Source organism: Semicossyphus pulcher, unplaced genomic scaffold, assembly GCF_022749685.1.
Source record: "Semicossyphus pulcher isolate SPU_LCO1_2020_fin unplaced genomic scaffold, fSemPul1.0.p SCAF_20, whole genome shotgun sequence".
NCBI lineage: Eukaryota > Metazoa > Chordata > Actinopteri > Labriformes > Labridae > Semicossyphus > Semicossyphus pulcher.
Window position 1 is genome coordinate 5,337,601 of NW_027211694.1, and position 19,871 is coordinate 5,357,471.

General features: G+C 43.0%; 2 protein-coding genes across 2 annotated transcripts in view; one reads left to right on the top strand and one right to left on the bottom strand.

Annotated features, from left to right (window-relative positions):
- acss3 (acyl-CoA synthetase short chain family member 3) overlaps nt 1-12,828 on the top strand; it is a 57,585-nt gene extending 44,757 nt beyond the window's left edge. The window contains exons 10-16 of the mRNA XM_069671349.1: nt 5,057-5,152; nt 6,183-6,246; nt 8,218-8,299; nt 8,588-8,710; nt 8,797-8,896; nt 9,024-9,199; nt 11,603-12,828. Of these exons, the coding sequence (XP_069527450.1) occupies nt 5,057-5,152; nt 6,183-6,246; nt 8,218-8,299; nt 8,588-8,710; nt 8,797-8,896; nt 9,024-9,199; nt 11,603-11,686 (725 nt within the window). The 3' untranslated portion in view covers nt 11,687-12,828. The remainder of the gene's footprint in view (nt 1-5,056; nt 5,153-6,182; nt 6,247-8,217; nt 8,300-8,587; nt 8,711-8,796; nt 8,897-9,023; nt 9,200-11,602) is intronic.
- ppfia2 (PTPRF interacting protein alpha 2) overlaps nt 11,844-19,871 on the bottom strand; it is a 57,836-nt gene continuing 49,808 nt past the window's right edge. The window contains exons 28-29 of the mRNA XM_069671348.1: nt 17,321-17,412; nt 11,844-13,082 (exon numbers count right to left, since the gene is read on the bottom strand). Of these exons, the coding sequence (XP_069527449.1) occupies nt 17,354-17,412 (59 nt within the window). The 3' untranslated portion in view covers nt 11,844-13,082; nt 17,321-17,353. The remainder of the gene's footprint in view (nt 13,083-17,320; nt 17,413-19,871) is intronic.

Here is a 19,871-nt window from a genome sequence, read left to right on the forward strand (position 1 = left end):
ACATTACATCTGATTTATTACAAGTGACTGTATCTGCCCTTTGCTCGACTTCATTTGAGAATATATGAAGGCCATAAATGTTCCAGCGTAAGGAGAAGGGCTCTCTAATCACTCTGTCATGACCCTCTGCTCTGACCAGGTGAGAAGGGCTAAAAACCCCCATCATGCAGCCATAAAAAACCCTTGTCGCAGACCGTCGCAGAGTGCTGTCTCCGCTGATAGCGACGGCCTTTGAACCCCTTCGGGGAGTGTCTAACCTGCCCTTGATGAATGAGGCGTACGTGGCTTCCAGTTCAGAGGTCACTGCGGTTGGGTAATGTGTTAAACTCTCTCCTCATTTGATAACTTAATCCCCCTCCTGAACCAGCAGCCGCCTCCTGCCCCTGAGCTCGTGTCTTTGAAGCATGCCGTGCTGAAGTTTGAGGCAGGGTAGCGCAGTTTGGGCTCGTTTGATTAGCAGAGGAGGAAAGAGGGAAGAGTCTAAATCCACTTTGATCGATAGAAGTGGAATCTCAAGATGCTGGAGATTGTCTGCATCCAATTTGACCTCATGCCCCATCCTTCACTGAGCTCTAACTTTAAAGGTTCTTCATCAGCGAGTTCAAAACAAGTTTAAAATAATTTATTATGACGAACACAATGTTTAAATGGATTAAAATATAGTTGTAAGTTACTTCCTCACACTGCTGCTTTGCTTTTTGACTCTTCTTCAAGATGGCATGGCTTGTGTCGTCTATTTTCCTAAGGTGCTTTTTGACAGCAGGAACTTTCCCCAGGAATCTTTTGAGGAACATTTCGATAGCAGGAACCAGGGTCTAAATTTAGTTCAGGGGTAATTGATTTACCCCCTGAAAACTCCCTGCTCGGGGGGTAGTACTTTCCAAAGGTCTAGGAAGTTTCAGGGCGGGGCCTGCAGCGCTGATCGTTTCTGATTGGTCGAGTACTCGCAGCGTTTTATTTCACCCGCCATGTATAATTAAAAGACTCCATCTGCAAGCTCACTGTTATCATTGTTATCAATCAACTGTTATCAATGTGTCCTCCATGCTAACAGGCTAACTGTAGTGTCGCACAAATGATGATAGCGGCCTGTTCGTCGCGTTTTGTCGCCTTCATCTTCTTCTTACCGCCACCTACTGGACTAGCGGTGTAGTGCAGTTACTTTTATTGCTTCTCCATACATCATTGACCTGATTTGCATAATCCTCCCGGGACTTTAGGCCGCTGTGGAAACGCAGACAACAACGGGCCGCAGGAACTGTTTAGTTCCTTGAAGAGAAGTTCTTGGAACTAAAAGTCTGGTCGAAAAGCACCGACAGCAAACACCTTCAGTTTGCTTTAAGGTCGAGCTAAAATTTTAGAAAACCCTCTCTGGATCACAAACTACTTCAAACTACTTCAGCGATGAAAAACTTTCACCCCATGTTTAAACAAATTTCAAATAAAAAATGGCGGCCCTAGTTCTTCATGGTCTAAACATCCTCTAAAGAAAACTCTGTTGGGATTTAATGGATTCATAATCCAACATCTAAATTCTGACACTGCATTCAGTGAGTTTTGTGTCCTTAACACGTATTTGTTGTTGAGTTTATGTTTTCTAAAGGCCCAATGTGAGGCATTGCAAATTACCTTAGGCTGTAAATACTTTGGTGAGAGGCATTAGGTTACATGCTACATATATACCTTATAAACTTTAAATATTAGAATACTTAAATATACAAATTATATAGGAATTTTTGACCATTTTTACAAGTTTGGTACTTCTATAGACGAAGGCATGAAGTTGATGCAATCAACATTTGAGCCAATGGTTCACTCACTCCAACCAACAGGTGGCAGCAGTGAAACATGGATGACAAGTTTTACAAATGCCAACCTTGTGTGTTGGTTAAGCTCAGAGGTTAAATCAGCGACCCACATACAGAGGGCTCTCGATGCGCGGCTTCAACTCCCACCCTCGGCGCTTTGCTGCCTGTCATCCCCCATTCTCTCTTCCCCTGTTTCCAACACTTTCCACTGTCCTCTCTCTATAAATGAGTTTGTGTTAAAGCCTAATAGGATGTTTGTAAAAGGTACAGTCTGTGTATAAGTGGTGCTGAAGTTATGTTTCAGTAAAAGGATTGTCTGTCATACTTTATTTGACATTGTTTGAGGTGTAACCGTCCTTTTGTTCTCGTTCTGTCGTTGCTCTTGTTTGTTTTGTTTGACGTGTCTTGCAAGCCCAGGTGAGCTGGGCACCTTTTTGTTCATGACACGATGAAATAAACTAAATAACTAAGTAGTGTATAAATAAAGGCCCGAAAGGTAAAAAAAAAAATCTTTAAAATAAAAAAACAGAAAAATGGAGCCAACTTTAAAGTCTCCTCCAACTCTTGTTTCTTGGACCCCAGTCATGCAGCCAGTTCATTTCGATGACTGGCACCGAACGTAGACAGAAACTTTGTTTACAAGAAAACTCCACCGTGCACCTTAAACTCTCGATGTCACATTTTGTCCCTCTGTTTTCGGTAATTGTGGTGGTTTGCTTCTCACTTTCTGTTTGTACCTGACAGGTGTGTAACCCCGGTGAATCCTCTGCCGCTGCAGCTCTCCCTCAAGGTTTAATGATGCCTCTTTACACATCACTGCTGCATTGACGGAGCTGTCATTTGCATAGCTGGCCTGCTAGCTGGGTTGTTTTGCTGTTGCCCTTTGCCCTTTTAGAAGTCACTTCTGCCATCAGCTGTGTGCATATTTGACAACAACACATGATTGAAACTTCCCCTGCTGTGCAACAATAACTGATCAGATTCAGGTTTTAGTGCAGCTTGCTGCATACATTAACATATTAACAGAGGGAAATGTCACGACACTCGTGGCCACAATTACTCAAGAACAATAGATGACAGAAACATCATATTTACAGCGGATCCTCTCCCCATAAGGTAGATGATCTGATTACCGCTTGGAAAAGCTTTGTGCATAAATTTGCATGATAGTGGAGAAAAAGGCAGCGCAGGAATATTTAGCAGCCTCTTGTTTTTAAACTGGATTAGTGTCAAAAAGCCAAAGGGCTGACTTAGATTTAGACAAATGTCTGATCTTAAATGTTTAATTAAACAGCTCTAAGTCCTGTCTGTGAGATTAATCTTCTCATTTGTGCAAACAGAAAGTGATTAAACAGAAGTGTACCTAAGTATGTAGTAGGAAAAGGCTGGAAATGTAAGTGTTTGAGATTGTTTTGTGTTGTCATCACCTGCAGCAGCTGCATCCTTTTATTATTGTTTTAGAGAGAGGACAGTGTAGTGGCGGAAATGGGGGAAGAGAGAGTGGGAATGACACGCGGCAAAGGGCCGAAGGCGGGAGTTGAACCCGGGGCTGCCGCATCGACGACTATAGCCTCTGGCCTCCGAAAACAATCAATTTAGTGACTAAAAGTAGAAGTTCTTCTCGGCCTGCAAAATATGAGAAAAACATGAATGTTCTGACTTTGTTAAATCAATAATCTCAAAGATTTTCCTTTAAATAAATGTATGTTCAGTCTCTATCTATCGCCGAATGAGGTAACACAATGGTGATTGAGCCTATGGCCCACTGATGAAAGCCTTTGCATTTGCAGTATTACAGACTGGCTGTCTGTGGCGACTTTAGTTGGAAAAAATCACAAGCGGCGCCCAGTTAGTGACACGTTTTCCATCAGACAGCAGTGGTTGGTCTGCCAGAGAGGGTAGGCAGAGCTAAGCAGCTGCTTTTCCGCTCTCTTACAGTGTTGCGAGTAAACAGTAATCTACTATGGCCGAACAAACAAAGAAAAGATGGATGACTACAGATACAACTTCAACAAGAAGTGAAAATCCAAAATAAAAGAAGCTAATTGGACGCTCAGATGAAGCAAACAGTCTGAAATGGAAAATCAAGAGTTACAACCGGAGCCAACCATGGACACATGCAACACTGTCTGGATATCTGGGAAGTGTGCTCCCGTAATTACCGTTTATCACCACAGGTGCCGCCAAAGAGAACAAAACTGAGATCTTCGAGATTATAACTTTAAATATGGGATGACGATATGATAAATACAAAAATGTTTGAGTGTGCATATAAGCTTTTTTTCTCTCCTCTCTCAGGCATCATGCCAGCTAACTTTGCAGTTGCCGACAAATGAATGTGGATGCACGCCTATGTACATTAAATCTTTCTTTATTCATTATTTATGCCTCCATTGAGAGAGAGAGGGGACAGTGGATAGTGTCTGAAACAGGGGAAGAGAGAGGGGTAGGGATGACACGCAGCAGGGCTCAGGGTGGGAGTCGAGCCCAGTTGAGCCTCTGTATTTGGGATGCACGATTTAACCGCTGAGCTAAACCACATCCCCATATCTTGTATATATTAAACGCGCTTCCTGCTGTCTTTTTTTCGATGTGTTTGTGACACATGCTCTTGAACAATATGTGATTGATTTTGCAGCCCTAAAATGTCGTAGAGAAATGTGTGAAATCACAGGGTTTGGAGGTTACTTCATGTTGTCTGTCACCTGTTGTGTGCATGCTAGTTGAGACGTCAGAGGAGTGAAAAACAAGACAGACAGATGGAAGCATTCAGCTGCATCTTTGCACCATCATCCAGAGTGCGAGTGTTGCTTCACTGACACATTTCGGTGCAACATGCAGCAGCAGAAGACAGATGCTGATCCTGGCCTGGTCTGCTGCCGTGTGATTTCTGATGTAATCTTGCTTACTGAGCTGGATCGATTTTTTTTTTTATCCATCCTCTGGGTGGGCCGTGACAAACAGGCAAAGCTGAGCTGTAAGTGGAGCACAGTCGGGGCGGCAGAGTCCCAGAGAGCCCACAGGAGCTGTCATAGTTTTGTTTAATGTAGGTTAATACTCACAGATGCATTCCCACACAGGCTCCTTTGATCAGCCCACCGCCGGGAGATTTAACGTTTGCATGGAGAGGAGAAAACTGTGATGCTGTGTCAAAAACTGCTGCGTTACATCACACGTCTGGAGCTCTTGTGTTTAGGTTTCCCACACACGTCTTCATGAATCTCTTTCTCTGCCTCTCTGTTCATCAGAAACCGGCTCAGCCATCACCTCCTCGTGCATCGGCCTGGGGAACTCGCTCACGCCACCTGCAGGCCAGGCTGGCAAACCTGTTCCAGGATACAACGGTAACATTCGCACAAACCAACCTCTCCTCTTTATGAAGATCTTCTTTGTGTCTTTTTATATTTAATCTGGTAGAGCTGGGAGATATGGAAAAACTCCTGTATCACGATAAAGGAGGTTTCATATCTTGATATATATCACAGTATAGATTGTTTTCTGGTAATTGAACAAATAATTAGTCTATAAGAAATAAGCAAGTGAGTGAATTAAATACTTGACAAATAAAAAGTACTAATATTTTCTTATTTTATTGAGAACTTTAGTGCAAACTTCACAATTTCAAAAGCGCACATTGACCCGATGCGGTCAGACACATACGAGGTTTTGACCTCGTCTTGTTACTTTATTATTTACATTACTAGGAAGTTGTTCGGTAGATAAAGTCACTCGCAGGCTCCTTATTGCGGTTCCTGCTTAATTTTCTTTGAAATAAAACGTAGTCATACGTCTCACGTAGGCCTGAACCTACATTATGTTCTTGAAAAACAAGTAAATAACACGATCTCTCTCGCTCTCTGTGTCGGCTCGTATGGTTGTTTACACCGTGTGTTCATTAAGCTCAGTTTCTAATGTAAATAAGATGGTTTTCTGATAAGACCAGAAACCTTTAAAACAAAGACCTGAAACTACCCCTGGATATGGCAGCCAGGTAACGTAAAGAGTGATACATCTAAATAACATGTATTCAAAGTGTTTATGGCCTTTCTTAAGGTAAATGTAGAAAGACAGAGCTGGCAGGATCAGCTCAGCTGAATCCACAGCTGACACGCAGTCGACATGCTGTCACGCTCAATTGCTGTGAATCACGTTAGAGGCAAAGTATAAAAACATATATAGAAGACATTTTCACATCGTTTTGACGAGATATATCGTCATATCGCCCAGCTCGTCTGAATTCCAGCCCCTCACTTCTTCACACAAAAGCAGAATCGGATGCAGCTTTAATTCCCTGCAGAGATTTTAATAATTTTGCTCCTCCAGTTTCCAAGCTCGTCTCTGAATATGAATCGTGTGCTCTTCCCCTTCCACTAGTCACTGTGATCGATGATGACATGCAGGAGGTGAAGCCAAGAACCCTGGGAAATATTGTGGTGAGGTAAGCTGAGTGCTTCAACTCGCAGCTTAGTCATTGCTCCACTTTTCTTCTGTCATTCGCAACATGCGCACACGTTTTAAAGCGTGACATCGGAGCGTTTCTCACCCTCTAATCAAATCCAAACGTCTAGTCTTTAATATGAGTCACTGTCAGGCAGCGTGTATGCGACTCTCAGGCACTCCTGTCCCGTCTGTTGCCATTATTGGAGAATTTCTGCGTGCGAGAGCCGCTCGTGCAAAGTGGACTTCATCAAATGCAATCAACCCCACAGCCCTTATCTTCCCGCCTCTGTTTCCTTGTTCTGTGTAACTGCCCGTATTGAATCCAATCAGGGGGATTTCCAAGGAATTCACATGCGCAGTGCATCCAAGGATAACGGCAGGTAGAGCGGGAAGCAGATGGGAACAGCTGCACTTCCTTTTAAAGTGTGTGCCAGCCGTGTTGTTTGATCCAGAGCTGTAATCTCCAGCTTCGTAAAACTAGAGTCAACATTTACAGAGAGGGAGGTTCGGCGTCTCCAGTGACAATCGTGTGGTATATGGCACATCTGTAAAATACTTTCATTATACCTGAGGAGAGTTTGTAGATTCATAAACAGCAGAAAGGATCTTTTTAGTAGCACATTTCAGCTGCAAACTTGCGGCACAAATTAGACATTCAGTGTGTATTAATGTACTTAATTTGGTAAATCTTCTTGGTCAAGACGCCGGCCAAGAAGGGGGAAGTACTGGTAGTGACTGGGTGCTCAACCATCTGCACCCTGTGCACGTGTGTGTGCCAAGTCTCAGTGTGTGTCTAGCAGAGCCTGGCTGTGTGTCTAGACGGCGATTGTCACACATCATTACGGCTTTATTAGGTTTAATGTGATAGACTGCCCTTTATTCACATTATATTTTAATTGGTGGAAACTAGTGTCTCTAATTTTCCTCCGTCATTTTTCCTGTACGCTTTGTGTCTTTTCGTCACGTAAAAGGAGAAATCCTCCCCTGGAAACAGCCGCTGTCCGTCAAAGCTGGTGTTCTCTGTAATCCATAGCAGCATTAATATTTGAAATTGGCGCCATAGCTGTGGAGAAAGTTGTACAAACAGCTCGTGGTTTCTCCCATTCTACGTTCCTACATCACCGAGGGTGCATTGCGCCCCTTCCTCTGAAAGGAACGGCCCAGCGAGAGACGCTGGTGCGAAATACGACTGAAATCAATTCACTGAAATCAATTAGTCAGAGCGGTACAGAATTTAAAATATGACGAGAATATACCGGTGGATCGTCTAAAAAAATCTTCAGGTCTGCAGTCTACATTTCAAACCTGACGATTTTGAACGAGACATGACATCGGACGCGGGCGCCATAGATTGAGGAAGTGTAGTTTAGCAAGCTTGCTTGCGGTTTTCCAGGTCCCATTGGAGAAGCGGATAGCGTCCTCCAAAGGCACAGAGCCAAATTGCATTTTTTTCCTACCATAATGGCGTTAGCTCCTCATAATAGCATGATAGCACTGAGGTTGAAAATCGGCGAACTGGCCCTTTAATGCGTTGTTGTTTTTAGTGATATTATGTGCCTGCTTTTATGCCTTTATTTATAGAGAGGACAGTGTTGGAAACAGGGGAAGAGAGACTGGGGGTTGACACAGCAAAGGGCCGAGGGTTGGAGTCAAACAAGGGGTCATCATATCGAGGATTATAGCCACTGATTTGGCCGCTGAGCTAAACGGACAACACCCCTGCCTGTACCTTATATATAAAAAATGTATAATATATAATTGATTTGTATTTTTCGCTGCGCATCTTGACCTGAAACTCCCTGGCAGAAGAGAAAGTGTATCTCAGTGGTTTCTATTTTCATAAATAAATAAATTTTGAAGTCTTGTAGACTCACCTTTACTTTACAATGTAGTGTGCTTTAATGCCAGACACAAAGGTTATGTAACTGAATATATACATATAAAAAACTCAACATACTTTCTCCTTCAGGCTTCCTCTTCCACCTGGTGCAGCGTTGTCACTGTGGCAGAACCACAGTCTGTTCAAGGAGCTCTACTTCACTAAGTTCCCAGTAAGACGTGCCTCCTTTTCCTCATTTCCTGATCCCTAATGGATGTGATTCAATTTTCACAGCTGTCTGATTTAATGAAAGAACGTTTAATTTCTCCTTTTTCTGACACTAAATAATGATGAAGCAAAATGGAGTGGTGATTATGTGGTAGCACGTGGCCCTCTAGTGTTTAAATCTTGCGTTACAGAGCCACTTTGCCTTTTCCTGAGGTTTAGTTGAAGTTGATTTATTTAGTAGGTTTTCCTGCAGTTAGAATTAAATGAGCTGTTCTTACCTGCTCCTCGTCAGGGTTACTACGACACCATGGACGCAGGCTTTGTGGACGACGAGGGTTTCCTGTACATCATGTCCCGCTCTGATGATGTCATCAACGTTGCCGGCCACCGGCTCTCTGCTGGAGCGTTAGAGGAGGTAGGAGGACGATAACAAAGGAGGTTTTCCCGACTCTTCCTTGTGCTATTATAAAAGATGCTTACCGGTATGTGTGTATTTTACAGTCTGTGCTGCAGCACCCTGCGGTGGGCGACTGTGCTGTGGTGGGTCTAGAGGACACTCTGAAGGGTGTCGTTCCCTTGGCCCTGTGTGTGCTCAAGAAGGGTGAGGCATCAGATGTGTTAGAAATAGAAGTAACACAGATTTCTTCTTTGTTTTTCCCTCCTTTAAAGTGATATTCTCTTACCTTTTATAAAGTAAGATAAAACTGTTAATGCATCATGTGTCTCAGGTGTGCAGCAGAGTGAAGAGGAGATCGTGGGTCAGATGGTGAAGCTTGTGAGAGACACCATCGGACCAGTCGCCGCCTTCAGGAAAGTGCTTTTTGTCCGGGGATTGCCGAAGACTCGCTCCGGCAAGATCCCCCGCTCCTCTTTAGCCAACCTGGTCAACGGCAAGCCCTACAAGGTACGACGTAACCTGAGGGAAATATCCCCATAGTTTTTAACAGGTTGCAGGATAAGAGCGCTGCGGGGAAACGGTGTGTGTAGGTGTTTTGTTTACTTTGTCCCTCGTGCTGTGCAAAGGGAGTTCCCGAGGAGAGAGAGAAGCCAATTTTGCAAGTCAGAGTCTGAATAATGATTGTGCATTAGGAGGCTCCGCACTCATTAAACACTACTCATTTTAGAGCTAATCTCTGCAGAGTTACTGACTCCGTTTTCTGCTGATCAGCTGGATCAGGAGAGAGAGAGAGAGAGGGAAGCAGATGACAAAATGAGAAAACAGCATGTCTTATTATAGCCGTGCTGTTTACAGATGTAAATACAAGGTTTGAATAAATACAGCCTTAAAACCCAGAAATAATTCAGCCATATCACACTCGAGGTCGTGTTGAGAGCCGAATCACAGCAGTGCAGTTACACAAGCGGCAAATAGTAGTAAAGAGTAACAATCAACAACAGATTATTTTTTGCTCCTAGTTTCACACCTTTACTGAAACCGGACTTTTGTTGCCAGGCAACCCAAACATCCTGCACTCTGTGTCTACAGGTGACCACAGATCAGCTGTTTATTTTACGATGTAAATTTATCTGTTTGTTTTAATTCATCATATGACCAATGAAAGAAGAGTCTGGTAGCAGCCTGATCAGTGTGGACATACACAGTCTGCTGTGATGTTAATTAACAGTATTGATAACGCCTGGCTGAGGAGCAGTGATACACAGAGTGAAAAGTCCCAGTGATGTTATTCTCTATGTCAGCACTCATGGAGTGCTTCTTGTCCAATCAGATTACTTGTTTGGATCTAACTATTGTATAAAGTAATGTAAATATACGTTTTTATAAATGGCTTTAAATATTTAATTTATTAATGAGCAGGTTGAGCAACATTTATTGTTTCTAGTTTTGACAGTTGATTACTAAAAGGAGAAAAGGTAGCACATGCACAGTTTGAAATAACTTCCTACAAACCCGTGTGCACATGGGACCTTATTAAGTTAACATCCATGTGACTTTTAAAGGGGCCACATCTTTTAAATGGATATGCTCATATTTTGCATGGTTTCACATTTTGGGTGTTTATTGTTCACAGTGAAAAAGTGAAAACTGCTTAATTCCGTGTTTTTCCAGAATTTTTTAAAAAGGTCACCTCTGAAATGGGCTGTTCAGAACAGCTGCAGGTTTCTATGTAGATCCATGCTTTCGCTGAAATCGACCAATCATCATTGACCTCAGGCTGCCTTCTCGCTCTAGCTTGTAGTCAAGATTTAATCTTACCATTCCGATACCTCCTGACGATTCTGGCTCGAACATATAAGGCTGAATAACTGATCCTAGAGCAGAACATATTTCCTACAACTTTCGTAGTGACAGTGGGGGAGGGGCTACGCGGTAACTCCAGATACCGTCAGCCAATCGTGGCTAAGGTCTGACCTTGAATGGTAAAACGGCTTGTTCGCTTCAGGAGGAAGGAGAGGCTCTGAAATTTAAAAAAAAAAAAATGTATACAATTTTTAAAACGAAACAAACTTTAAACACATTAGAATAGTAGAAAATGTACTGCATAGCTAAAATATGTCACGTTTAAACGAATCACCTGCCAAAACCTGTGTTAAAAAATATCTATTTTCCTTCATGCTCTGACCGATGCCACCAAAGTCGAAACATTAGCATGTTTGAAATGGACAGAAATTAAGATAAATTAACTTTTTTTCTGCAGATCTGTGTGAGCTACATTTTACTTCCTGATATTAACAGTTGAAACACAACTTTGGTTTAACACAACAAAGTGGCTCCTTACGCAGATCGAACCACTGTTTTAAATGATCTTTGTGTTAGTTTGCCAGCAGAATTTTAAAGGAACTACTTTTTTCCCCACCAGGGTTATTATAGTTAAGGAAAACTAAGACTAAAACTAGCAGTGCAAAAATAATATTAACTGTTGAGGCCTTGAAGAAGGTCTCCAACTGAAAGCTTACAAATTAAATAAGATTTTTGCACAGATTTGAGTGTGCAGACGCTTTTTTCATTAGTTAGCTGAAATAAAAATCAAAACTACAATGAACAGCGCAAAACGAACTAAAACTGAACAGAATTGCAGGTTTTCATTTCCGTTGCGAAACCACTTTGTCCTATTCTGCTTTATGAGACACTAATTAAAACAACCTAGAATGAAGACGACAGTAACAAACTAGTTCCAGAAGGTGGCAGCAAAGCAACGTAGCGGCTGTCGGCTCCTGTAGAAACCAAAAAGTAAATAAAAACTAAACTAAAACTAGTCAATTTCTCAAAATAAAAATATAACTACTACTTAAAGGTGCTCTATAAATAAAATTATATTATGTAAAACTATAACTCTGTTCCCCACAGATCACTCCAACCATCGAGGACCCAGAAGTGTTCAAAGACATCGAGAAGCAGGTGGAAAAAGCTCTGAGACCTCGCGGAGCCTGAACACTTCGGTTGGATTACAAAGGAAACCGAGGTTGGATAAATTACGGAAACACGAGCAGCAAGTTTTTACCTCACCTTCTATGAACTGTGACTTTAAATAGAGAAATTAACAGTATATTTGTCTGTAACAAGGTACGGCTAAAAATGAAGACCACTCTTTCACTGACAGTTTTTTTATTGACAATGAAAATCTGCTTGCTCACCACTTAGTTTTGACCAAAGTACAAGAATAAATTAAAAAAATGGACACAAAATAAAATGATTCATTGTTCGTGCAAATCGAAAGATGTAAAAACAAACGAGAAAAAAAAAAGACTTGTTTGAGTCGTCCGTCAGAAATAACTAAAAGACAGAAAACAGGGCCGTACGATCGGTCGCCCTGCAGACTCCGACAGGAACTAAAGAGTTAACAGTTACACCAGTGTAAGTCACAGCAAGCAACAGGTTTTTTTTGTCATTAAAAGTCACCTCACTTCAACATGGTCATATACACTCTACGCACACTATGAGCTAAAGCGGTCTGTCTTTCAGTTATTTCCTGTTCTGGTAACGCGGTGTCGGAGGGGTTCGGGGGAGAAGGCCAGCTCGGCTGAGTGTGTAAGTTGTCCTTTTGTGTTGACGCCTGACAGAACGTACAGTACGACGGGCGGCGGGTTCTGTGTGTGACGCCCGGCTTCTCTGAGAGGAAGTTTTGTGCAACTTCAGACGTCTCTTGTTCTGTCCTTGGCTACTGAAGAGTCCGTTGAGTTGATGCGGTTGTATCAAAGTGCTTGTCTTGTCGTTTCCAGTGCGTCGACGTGTCCTCTTGAAATGCTCCGGCGAGTCCATGAGAAAGGATGATGTTTGAGTGGCGTTTGTGCACCACTAGAGGGCAGGATTTCACACAGCATCCATCTCTCGCTCTCTCTGTGGTTCATCATTAGCACAATGAAAAAATAAAACCATATGTACAAAATGATCTAGAGGGGGCGGGGCAATATGGAGACAGTTTGAAGAGCAGCATATATTAATCTATGGTCCACTAAATGAGGTGGCAGGGACGTTTTTTTGCACAAACTCTGAATATCTTTTTATACATAGATGTGTGTATATATTAAAAAATGGCATATTTATGTACAGATAACCTACACGTCTCCTGTAGAAGAAATTACACAGTACGTTATGCTTTTTTCGACAAGTTACTGTACATGTAAAAGGTATAAATGGTGACAACAGGGTGGCCTGCAGGACAGTTTAGCACCGGCACCTGGTGCCCACATTATGGGGGCGAGGAGGAGAAGGAGGAGGAGGAGGAGGAGGGTCGGGGAGGAGAGCAGGGCTTCTTGGCAGTGCGTTTGTTCCTCGGCGGGTTGGCCCATTCAGCAGATCCCCTATTTATCTCCATTCAGAACTGTACCTGAGGGAAACACAATCAGTTGCATTGAATGAGGCGCTCAAAGTTGGTGAGATTTTTAAGGAAAAAAAGCTGAATCAAAACATGCCAAGAATGTAATCTGGATCCAGAATGAGCCAGCTTAGTGCAACAGCTGCAGCTCATTATAGGTTTTAGTTTGAAAGGTGACTTAAGAAGCAGCAGAATCAGCGTTATAACAGGGACTTTAAGCAGCGACGGCTTCGAAAAAAAGTGTTCCACTTTGCGCACTTCCTGTCGTTGTAGCTCAGCTGTCTACTACGGGAGAAAGACTGGTTTGCTGTCGTCAGAGTGTCAGCAGGTAATTATATATTTTTATCGTATTCGCACTGTCTTTTCGTTTATATTTGATTCTACCTTTAGTAGTTATATGGATAACAGGAGTAATTCGCCCTGCAAAAAGCCACTGTCAGTCAAAGCTGGTGTTCTCTGTAATCGATAGGAGCAATAATATTTGAAATTGGCGCAATAGCTGTGGAGAAAGTTGTACAAACAGCTCGTGGTTTCGTCCATTCTACAGTCCTACATTACCCAGGGTGCACTGCGCCCCTCCCTCTGAAAGGAACAGCCCAGCGAGAGGCGCAGGAGTGAAATACGACCGTTTTCCCTGCAGGCAATGGCTCAGAGCGGTACAGAATCTGAAATACGATGAGAATATACCGGTGGTCTAACAAATCTTCAGGTCTGCAGTCTACATTTCAAACCTGATGATTTTGAACGAGACATGACATCGGAGGCGGGCGTCCTAGATTGAGGAAGTGTAGTTTAGCGAGCTCATTGGAGAAGCGGATAGCGTCCTCCAAAGGCACAGAGCAGTTTTTCGTACCATAATGGCATTAGCTCCCTGTGATAGCATGATAGGACTGAGGTTGAAAATCAGCAAACTGGCCCTTTAACTCGTCGGGTGTACTAAGAGCCTCTAACAGCTATGTTATATCCATTTTTCTCACCCAAAATCCTGCAAGACACTCATCGTCCTCCATGTCTTAATAGTGAATCTAAATTTCTGGACCTGTTGATGTCATAAGTTACGTAAACACTTCATCTGTTATTAAAATGTCATCTAACACATATAACAAGTGTTCTCTGGCAATTTAAGGAGACAAGAAGCAGAAGTAGCCATTGTAAGAGTTACAAAGTTACAAATTGTTGCTTAGTGACATTAGAATTCTATCACTACGGCAACCCGTTGGAATGTTTCACGGGCACTGTAGCCGTCCCTCAGCCGTCGCTGCTGAACGTCCCTATTATTATGCTGCTGATCAATACAGCCGGTTGAAAGATTACTTTGCCAAATTAGTTCTTCGGGGCAGCAGAAAAGGAAGGTGAATATTTGATCTGAATGTAGACGAACTCAGCAGAACCGGAGCTGTGATTTTCCGAATATTCCGGTACATTCTGTGTGCATGTTTTTGCAAACACAACAATTCTGAAGAGCTGAGAAGAGAGAAAGTCACAGAGGTGTTTTGGGTGCTTTTATGCAAATCGTGCACTGTGCTGTTCGTGTTCTTGCAGCAGTGGAGAAATATAAATACAGTCAGCAGCTACGGGTAAAGAAATTCAGTCTGCGTGCAGAAAATAGTTGAATAAATTTGGTTTTTGTTCCTTGAGCACGCGTACTGTACGAGAATTCAACCCTTTGCTCCCACTGAACTTTGTATTCTTTGCTGTGTGGGTGTACTTATAAAAAATAAGCTGATGAAAGTATTAGAAACAGCCCGCAGGAAGCTCCACGGGATGAGCAAACTCTTTGGAAACACCGAAATTATAGTTATGCAGGTGCAAACTTTCCCGTCTGAATCAGACCCCCTTTGCCTCTCCCTGTAGCTGTGTTTTAGATTTGTTTTAGCAGCCCTCCTCTCTTACATGATAACCCTGCAGTCACAGTATTTTATCATTTTATCTATTTATCTACATCGCCTCTAACCTCAGCGCTTATTACTTTCTGGAGGCTTTAATGATGCTGCTCTGGACCGAAAAGTTTTCTCCCCTGTTGAACTCACTGCAGCCAGGTTCCTAAACGGATACAAGCACTGATTGATCACTTACTTGGGAAAACACAGGCCGGTAATTAGTTATTAGTTATTACTGCCTCAAATATATTACCCAAACTTTTAGGCGATCGATTCTAAATCTCAGCCTCAGCCTCCTTTCTAGTTTGAGACCATTTTTATTGCTTTAAAGACAAAAGTATGCAGCCTGTTTTGGGAAGATTGTGCCTAAGTATAAAAATGGATTTACGGACTGTTGAGGAAATCTATCAGTGAGGATCTAAGGAGTTAGGTTTGTCATTAGAGATGGGAAGTTCGACTCTTTTTACTAACTTGAGTTTGTACGAGTCATTAAAGTGAGTTGGGTGTTCGAGTCACTTGAGTCAGTTACCCGGAGCTTGAATCCCCCACCGGCCCAAGCGCCCGCAGAGCATGCGCACGAGAGACTTGTGTCGCCTGAGCAGGCTAACTTCTGGTTTAGCACTCCGCTAACAATAATGCAGCTCTTCTAGACCTTCGGGGTTTGTGACGCTCGTTTTCCCATGATAGGGTGTGGAAAAAGTGTTTTTTTGTGCCCTGCTGTGTTGAGTTAGTGATTCGTGTAGCTCGAGTCAGACCTTCAGCTCAGGGCAGGGACCGAGCTCAGGGCGCCGGACTGTCCGAGCGAATACTGAGTTGAAACAAGCGCCAAAGTGGTCGTTTCTCTCACAGGGCTCGGCTTATACGGTGGTCTCGCCTCGCAGTCTGCAGTGGCTAGTAGCGGGTAGGAGGGGTGAGTCAGTGAACGAGTTAGGCCATGTCTACACGTACGCGGGTATTTTACAAACAGAGTTTCACCCCGAAAAAACTTGTCCAAACCAAAACACAACACAAGCGCTGTCATGAGAATGCCACACCAACAGGCGCTTTCGGTCATGCAAAGAAAAAAAAGAAAATTGTGGCCAATCAAAAGTCTGAAAAAATCTATTGCTGGAAGTATTGCATCCCGTCGCCTCTGTTCCTCAGTATAGTGGATGAGTAGGCCTACTTGTACATATATGTGTAAACATGTAAAAAGTCCTGTTAGCAAGTTTAGAAGCATCGCTGCTTTTGTCACGTCCGTCATTTTTCTCACAAAGGAGATAACGGCGCACAGCCTGACGTCACGAGCCAAAAACGCCGTTTACCCCGTCAACACGTCTCCGTGGACTTTCTAAAAGTCTTCACCCTGGCCGGAGTTTTACAAAAGATCAGTTTTCAGCGACTTGAAGCGGGCGTTTGCGAAAGGCAAACACGCAGAGAAGACGCTATGCTTTGAAAAATACCAATGTACGTGTGGACATGGCCTTATGGAGATGCTCGTTTCGACCTCTGGTTTAACCTTGGTTTACATTTGGTATTATAAAAATAGCCTGGAGATTTAGCTAGATTTAACCTCACTAGACAAGTTTTTGTCTGAATCACTCCGTATATTTACTGTCTGCCTTTTTATGTGTTAAAACGGACTGGAAAAGTAGTGCCTATGACTTTTTATTATCTCGTAAGGGATGCCGCCAAAAGATATATATTAAAAAATGTTTAACAGGAAGTAGTATATAATTAAGGAAGTGATTGAGTACACAGCCGGCAGTCTCCCGTCCACCTTGGGGACAAACACTTAAAGCTACACGACACTTCCAAACCCCCAATCCAGTGTTCCCTTCGCAGCTTTCTTTTGCATGCGTGTGCCACTTCAATCGTGGGGGGAAACTTCACCACAACACAGACGCGGGGCGACAGCGTTGTCAGATACTGTATCAAGTCAAACCAACACTTTCTCGCTGCACCTGGCAGCACAAAGAAAGCCGTTTGAAACTGAAACTAGGGCAGTCTCACTTTGTAATCCGTACAGTGTGGATGAAACTCGCAGGGCCTATTTTTAGGAGCTTTCAACCATCAGAATCATGTAAATGAACTTTTTTAACCAATCTCTGTGTAAGCGACTGAACTCCTCGGGTATTTGAAGCAGCTTTCTAAAGCCTGGGCCGCGAGTGACTCATCTTTTTTTGGACGCACATTAAAGAGGAGACGTCAGCGTGAGACCGCGGCTCGCTGCTGGCCTCGCCGTCTTCTATCGCAGCTACCTGGCAAAGTCACTGCGGAGGCGATGAGGTACAAACACTTGTCTCTTTTTTAAAAATCCAGTATCTATTTTAAGACCTTCTGAAGAAAGCTGTGTATTTTAAGAGCGGGAGACGGTGTTGTGTTACATACAGCGTACAGTTTAAGGGGCCTCTCCTCCTCCTCTCAGCAGGAATAGGTTCTCACCGTGGAGCTGTCCAGCCGCTGCACTGCAGAGGGTCCGACTGTAGGGGGAGACAGTGAGAGAGGGAGGTTTAAAAGCAGAAACATTACAGCCTCGTCTTCATCACATGGACCCAGAGTGAGAAGGAAACTCTCCTCCACTCGGTCACCAAGAGGTCAGACATCCTCAGCGGTATGAGTGAGATCACAAGCAGAGATTACTCTCAGTGTTACCCTCAGAGGACGAAGCCATGTATCACGCACTCAAAGGGAGGCTTAATTTTTGAGTGGATAACACCAGTGACAGGAGTGTATTGTGGACGTCACAGACCAGGGAGCACAGTTAATAGAGACAGAGGAACACAGGAAGGCTGCTTCAGCGTCACTGGGAGCACCTTGTTAGAGGAGAACACTGGCAGAAATCAGAGCAGGCGGGTGATTTCCTGTCACGTATCACAACCCGGAACAACAACACTGTTGCAGATACACTCTGCATCCATCCATGGATAATGTCCTGTTCATTACAACTTGGATTCAGCTTTGAGGGTTTATTTCAAACTTTGGGAGCAGCTTTAAAGTCTCAATTAAAGGAGCATTTGTTTCCTCAAGTAATGTTTTTGTTTGTTAAATACGTCTTCATAAGGTGATTAAGTTACGATTTTTCACCTTTAATTCACTCATAATATAAAAAATGTGGTTAAGAAAAGGCTGTACCATAAATTTCAGTGTATAAGACGCTCTTTTAATAATTTTGTTTATCATCTAAAAAGTGGGCTGTGTCCGATAAACAGGTGCGACTAATAAACCAGTATAAAATGCAGAGCGGTATTTAATTGTGTTACAGTATTTTACTCAGACGATCCGCCCGAACCCTCACAACAGTCAACATCACCGTAGGCTGAGCTCACCTACCACCCGGTGGTGAAAACAGATGGTAGGCTGTAATTTGTGCGTGTTTTGAATTTCATTTTGAGTTTCAAAGTAAAATTAATTGAAATAGTGTTGAAATAACTTGTAAACACGTTTTTATTAATAAATAGCTTCAGAAAACCTTTTTTTCTTTGCCCCAGAAACGGACTGCGACTTATATTCCAGATATTACGGTAATTGTAATCTACTAATTAAAAACTGTGAGGAAAGTAGGGCTGTCAACGAATATAATAAATTCAAATATATAACCCAATTGTAATAAAAAATGGATATTCGATGGGAAAAAAATCAGCACTACCGCAGCTGTCTCACGAGCTCTTGGTTACGGAGCATCTTTGAATGCACATGACGTCACTTATACGTTAATAATTAATTTTAGTCGAGCTAAAACGAGCTAAAACAACACGTGTGGCGTGCTGTAACGATGGCGAGAGTTCAAATCCCAACATGGCCGGAGAGAGAGAGAGAGAGATTGTCACCCCCAGCGTAACAGACGGGTGTAGGTATATTGTCTTTTTTTAAAGGACATGTTTATGTTTAAATAAGTATACCTGTCACAGCACAGCTCGCTCAGAGCGCTGAATGTCCGTTCTACCGTAACCTAATAGTTTATTTTGTGAGGTGTAGGACGCCTATGTCGATGTTTTAAAAGGCATGTTTACGTTTTAACTAAACCATCCAGTCAGCTAAACCAGTTAGAACAACAGAAACATTTCACTTCCTGTTTTACCTCCAACTTAAGTGGTTTAGCCAATCTGTCTGATTTCAATGGAGCGATGTTGTCATGTTCCCACATCTCAGCAATTGATGGCCAAACTACGAACACAAGAACCAAGCTGTAATGACCCAGAATTATCCTCTAATGAACGCCTGTTTCAGCCAGTGTCCTCCTTTAACAGCACAGGGGTGAGACATGACACAAACTGTCACTTTGACATACTGTTACCTATGTAAACCTCCTGATTCAGGCCAACTTACATAGCACCACCGCTCAGCCACCTTCTGTTTGCTGCTTTATGTAACTGTAACTGCAAGGGTTACACCAGCAAGCATGGGTCCTAATCCATAACTTGACCCCTTAGATTTTAGCACCAGGGCGACTTAACGACTATTTTGCAGCTCTGCAAAACTACACCCTTGGAGTTCGATATCAGCAAAGATTAGCAGAGAAAGAGAGAGAGAGGAGAGGATGAGAGAGCACGGAGAAGAGGAGAGGTACAGCAGGACAGTGGTTGGCAGAGACTACGTGAAGAGGAGGGAGTTTATGAAGAGTCATAATACACGCAGGGCCAACAAGCCCGGGACCTTCAGAGGGGCATATCTGACCTTGAAACCAATCCAAATACATGTCGTCAGGACTGTCATCCAGCGCCTCATAGAGGACTGCAGAGCAGCCGTCACAGATCAGAGAGAACAAGAGACAAGGTCACAACACGGCAGGGAGCAGCACCTCCTGCGCTCAGGTGCGCTGCTTTCATCCACCACTGCAACAGGTTCATTCAACCTTTGCTTCGGCGCTGCCTTTGACAGCCACTTTTCAGAAAACTTCATGTACAATGAAATAAAAATAAAAGGTGATAAATGTGTGAGA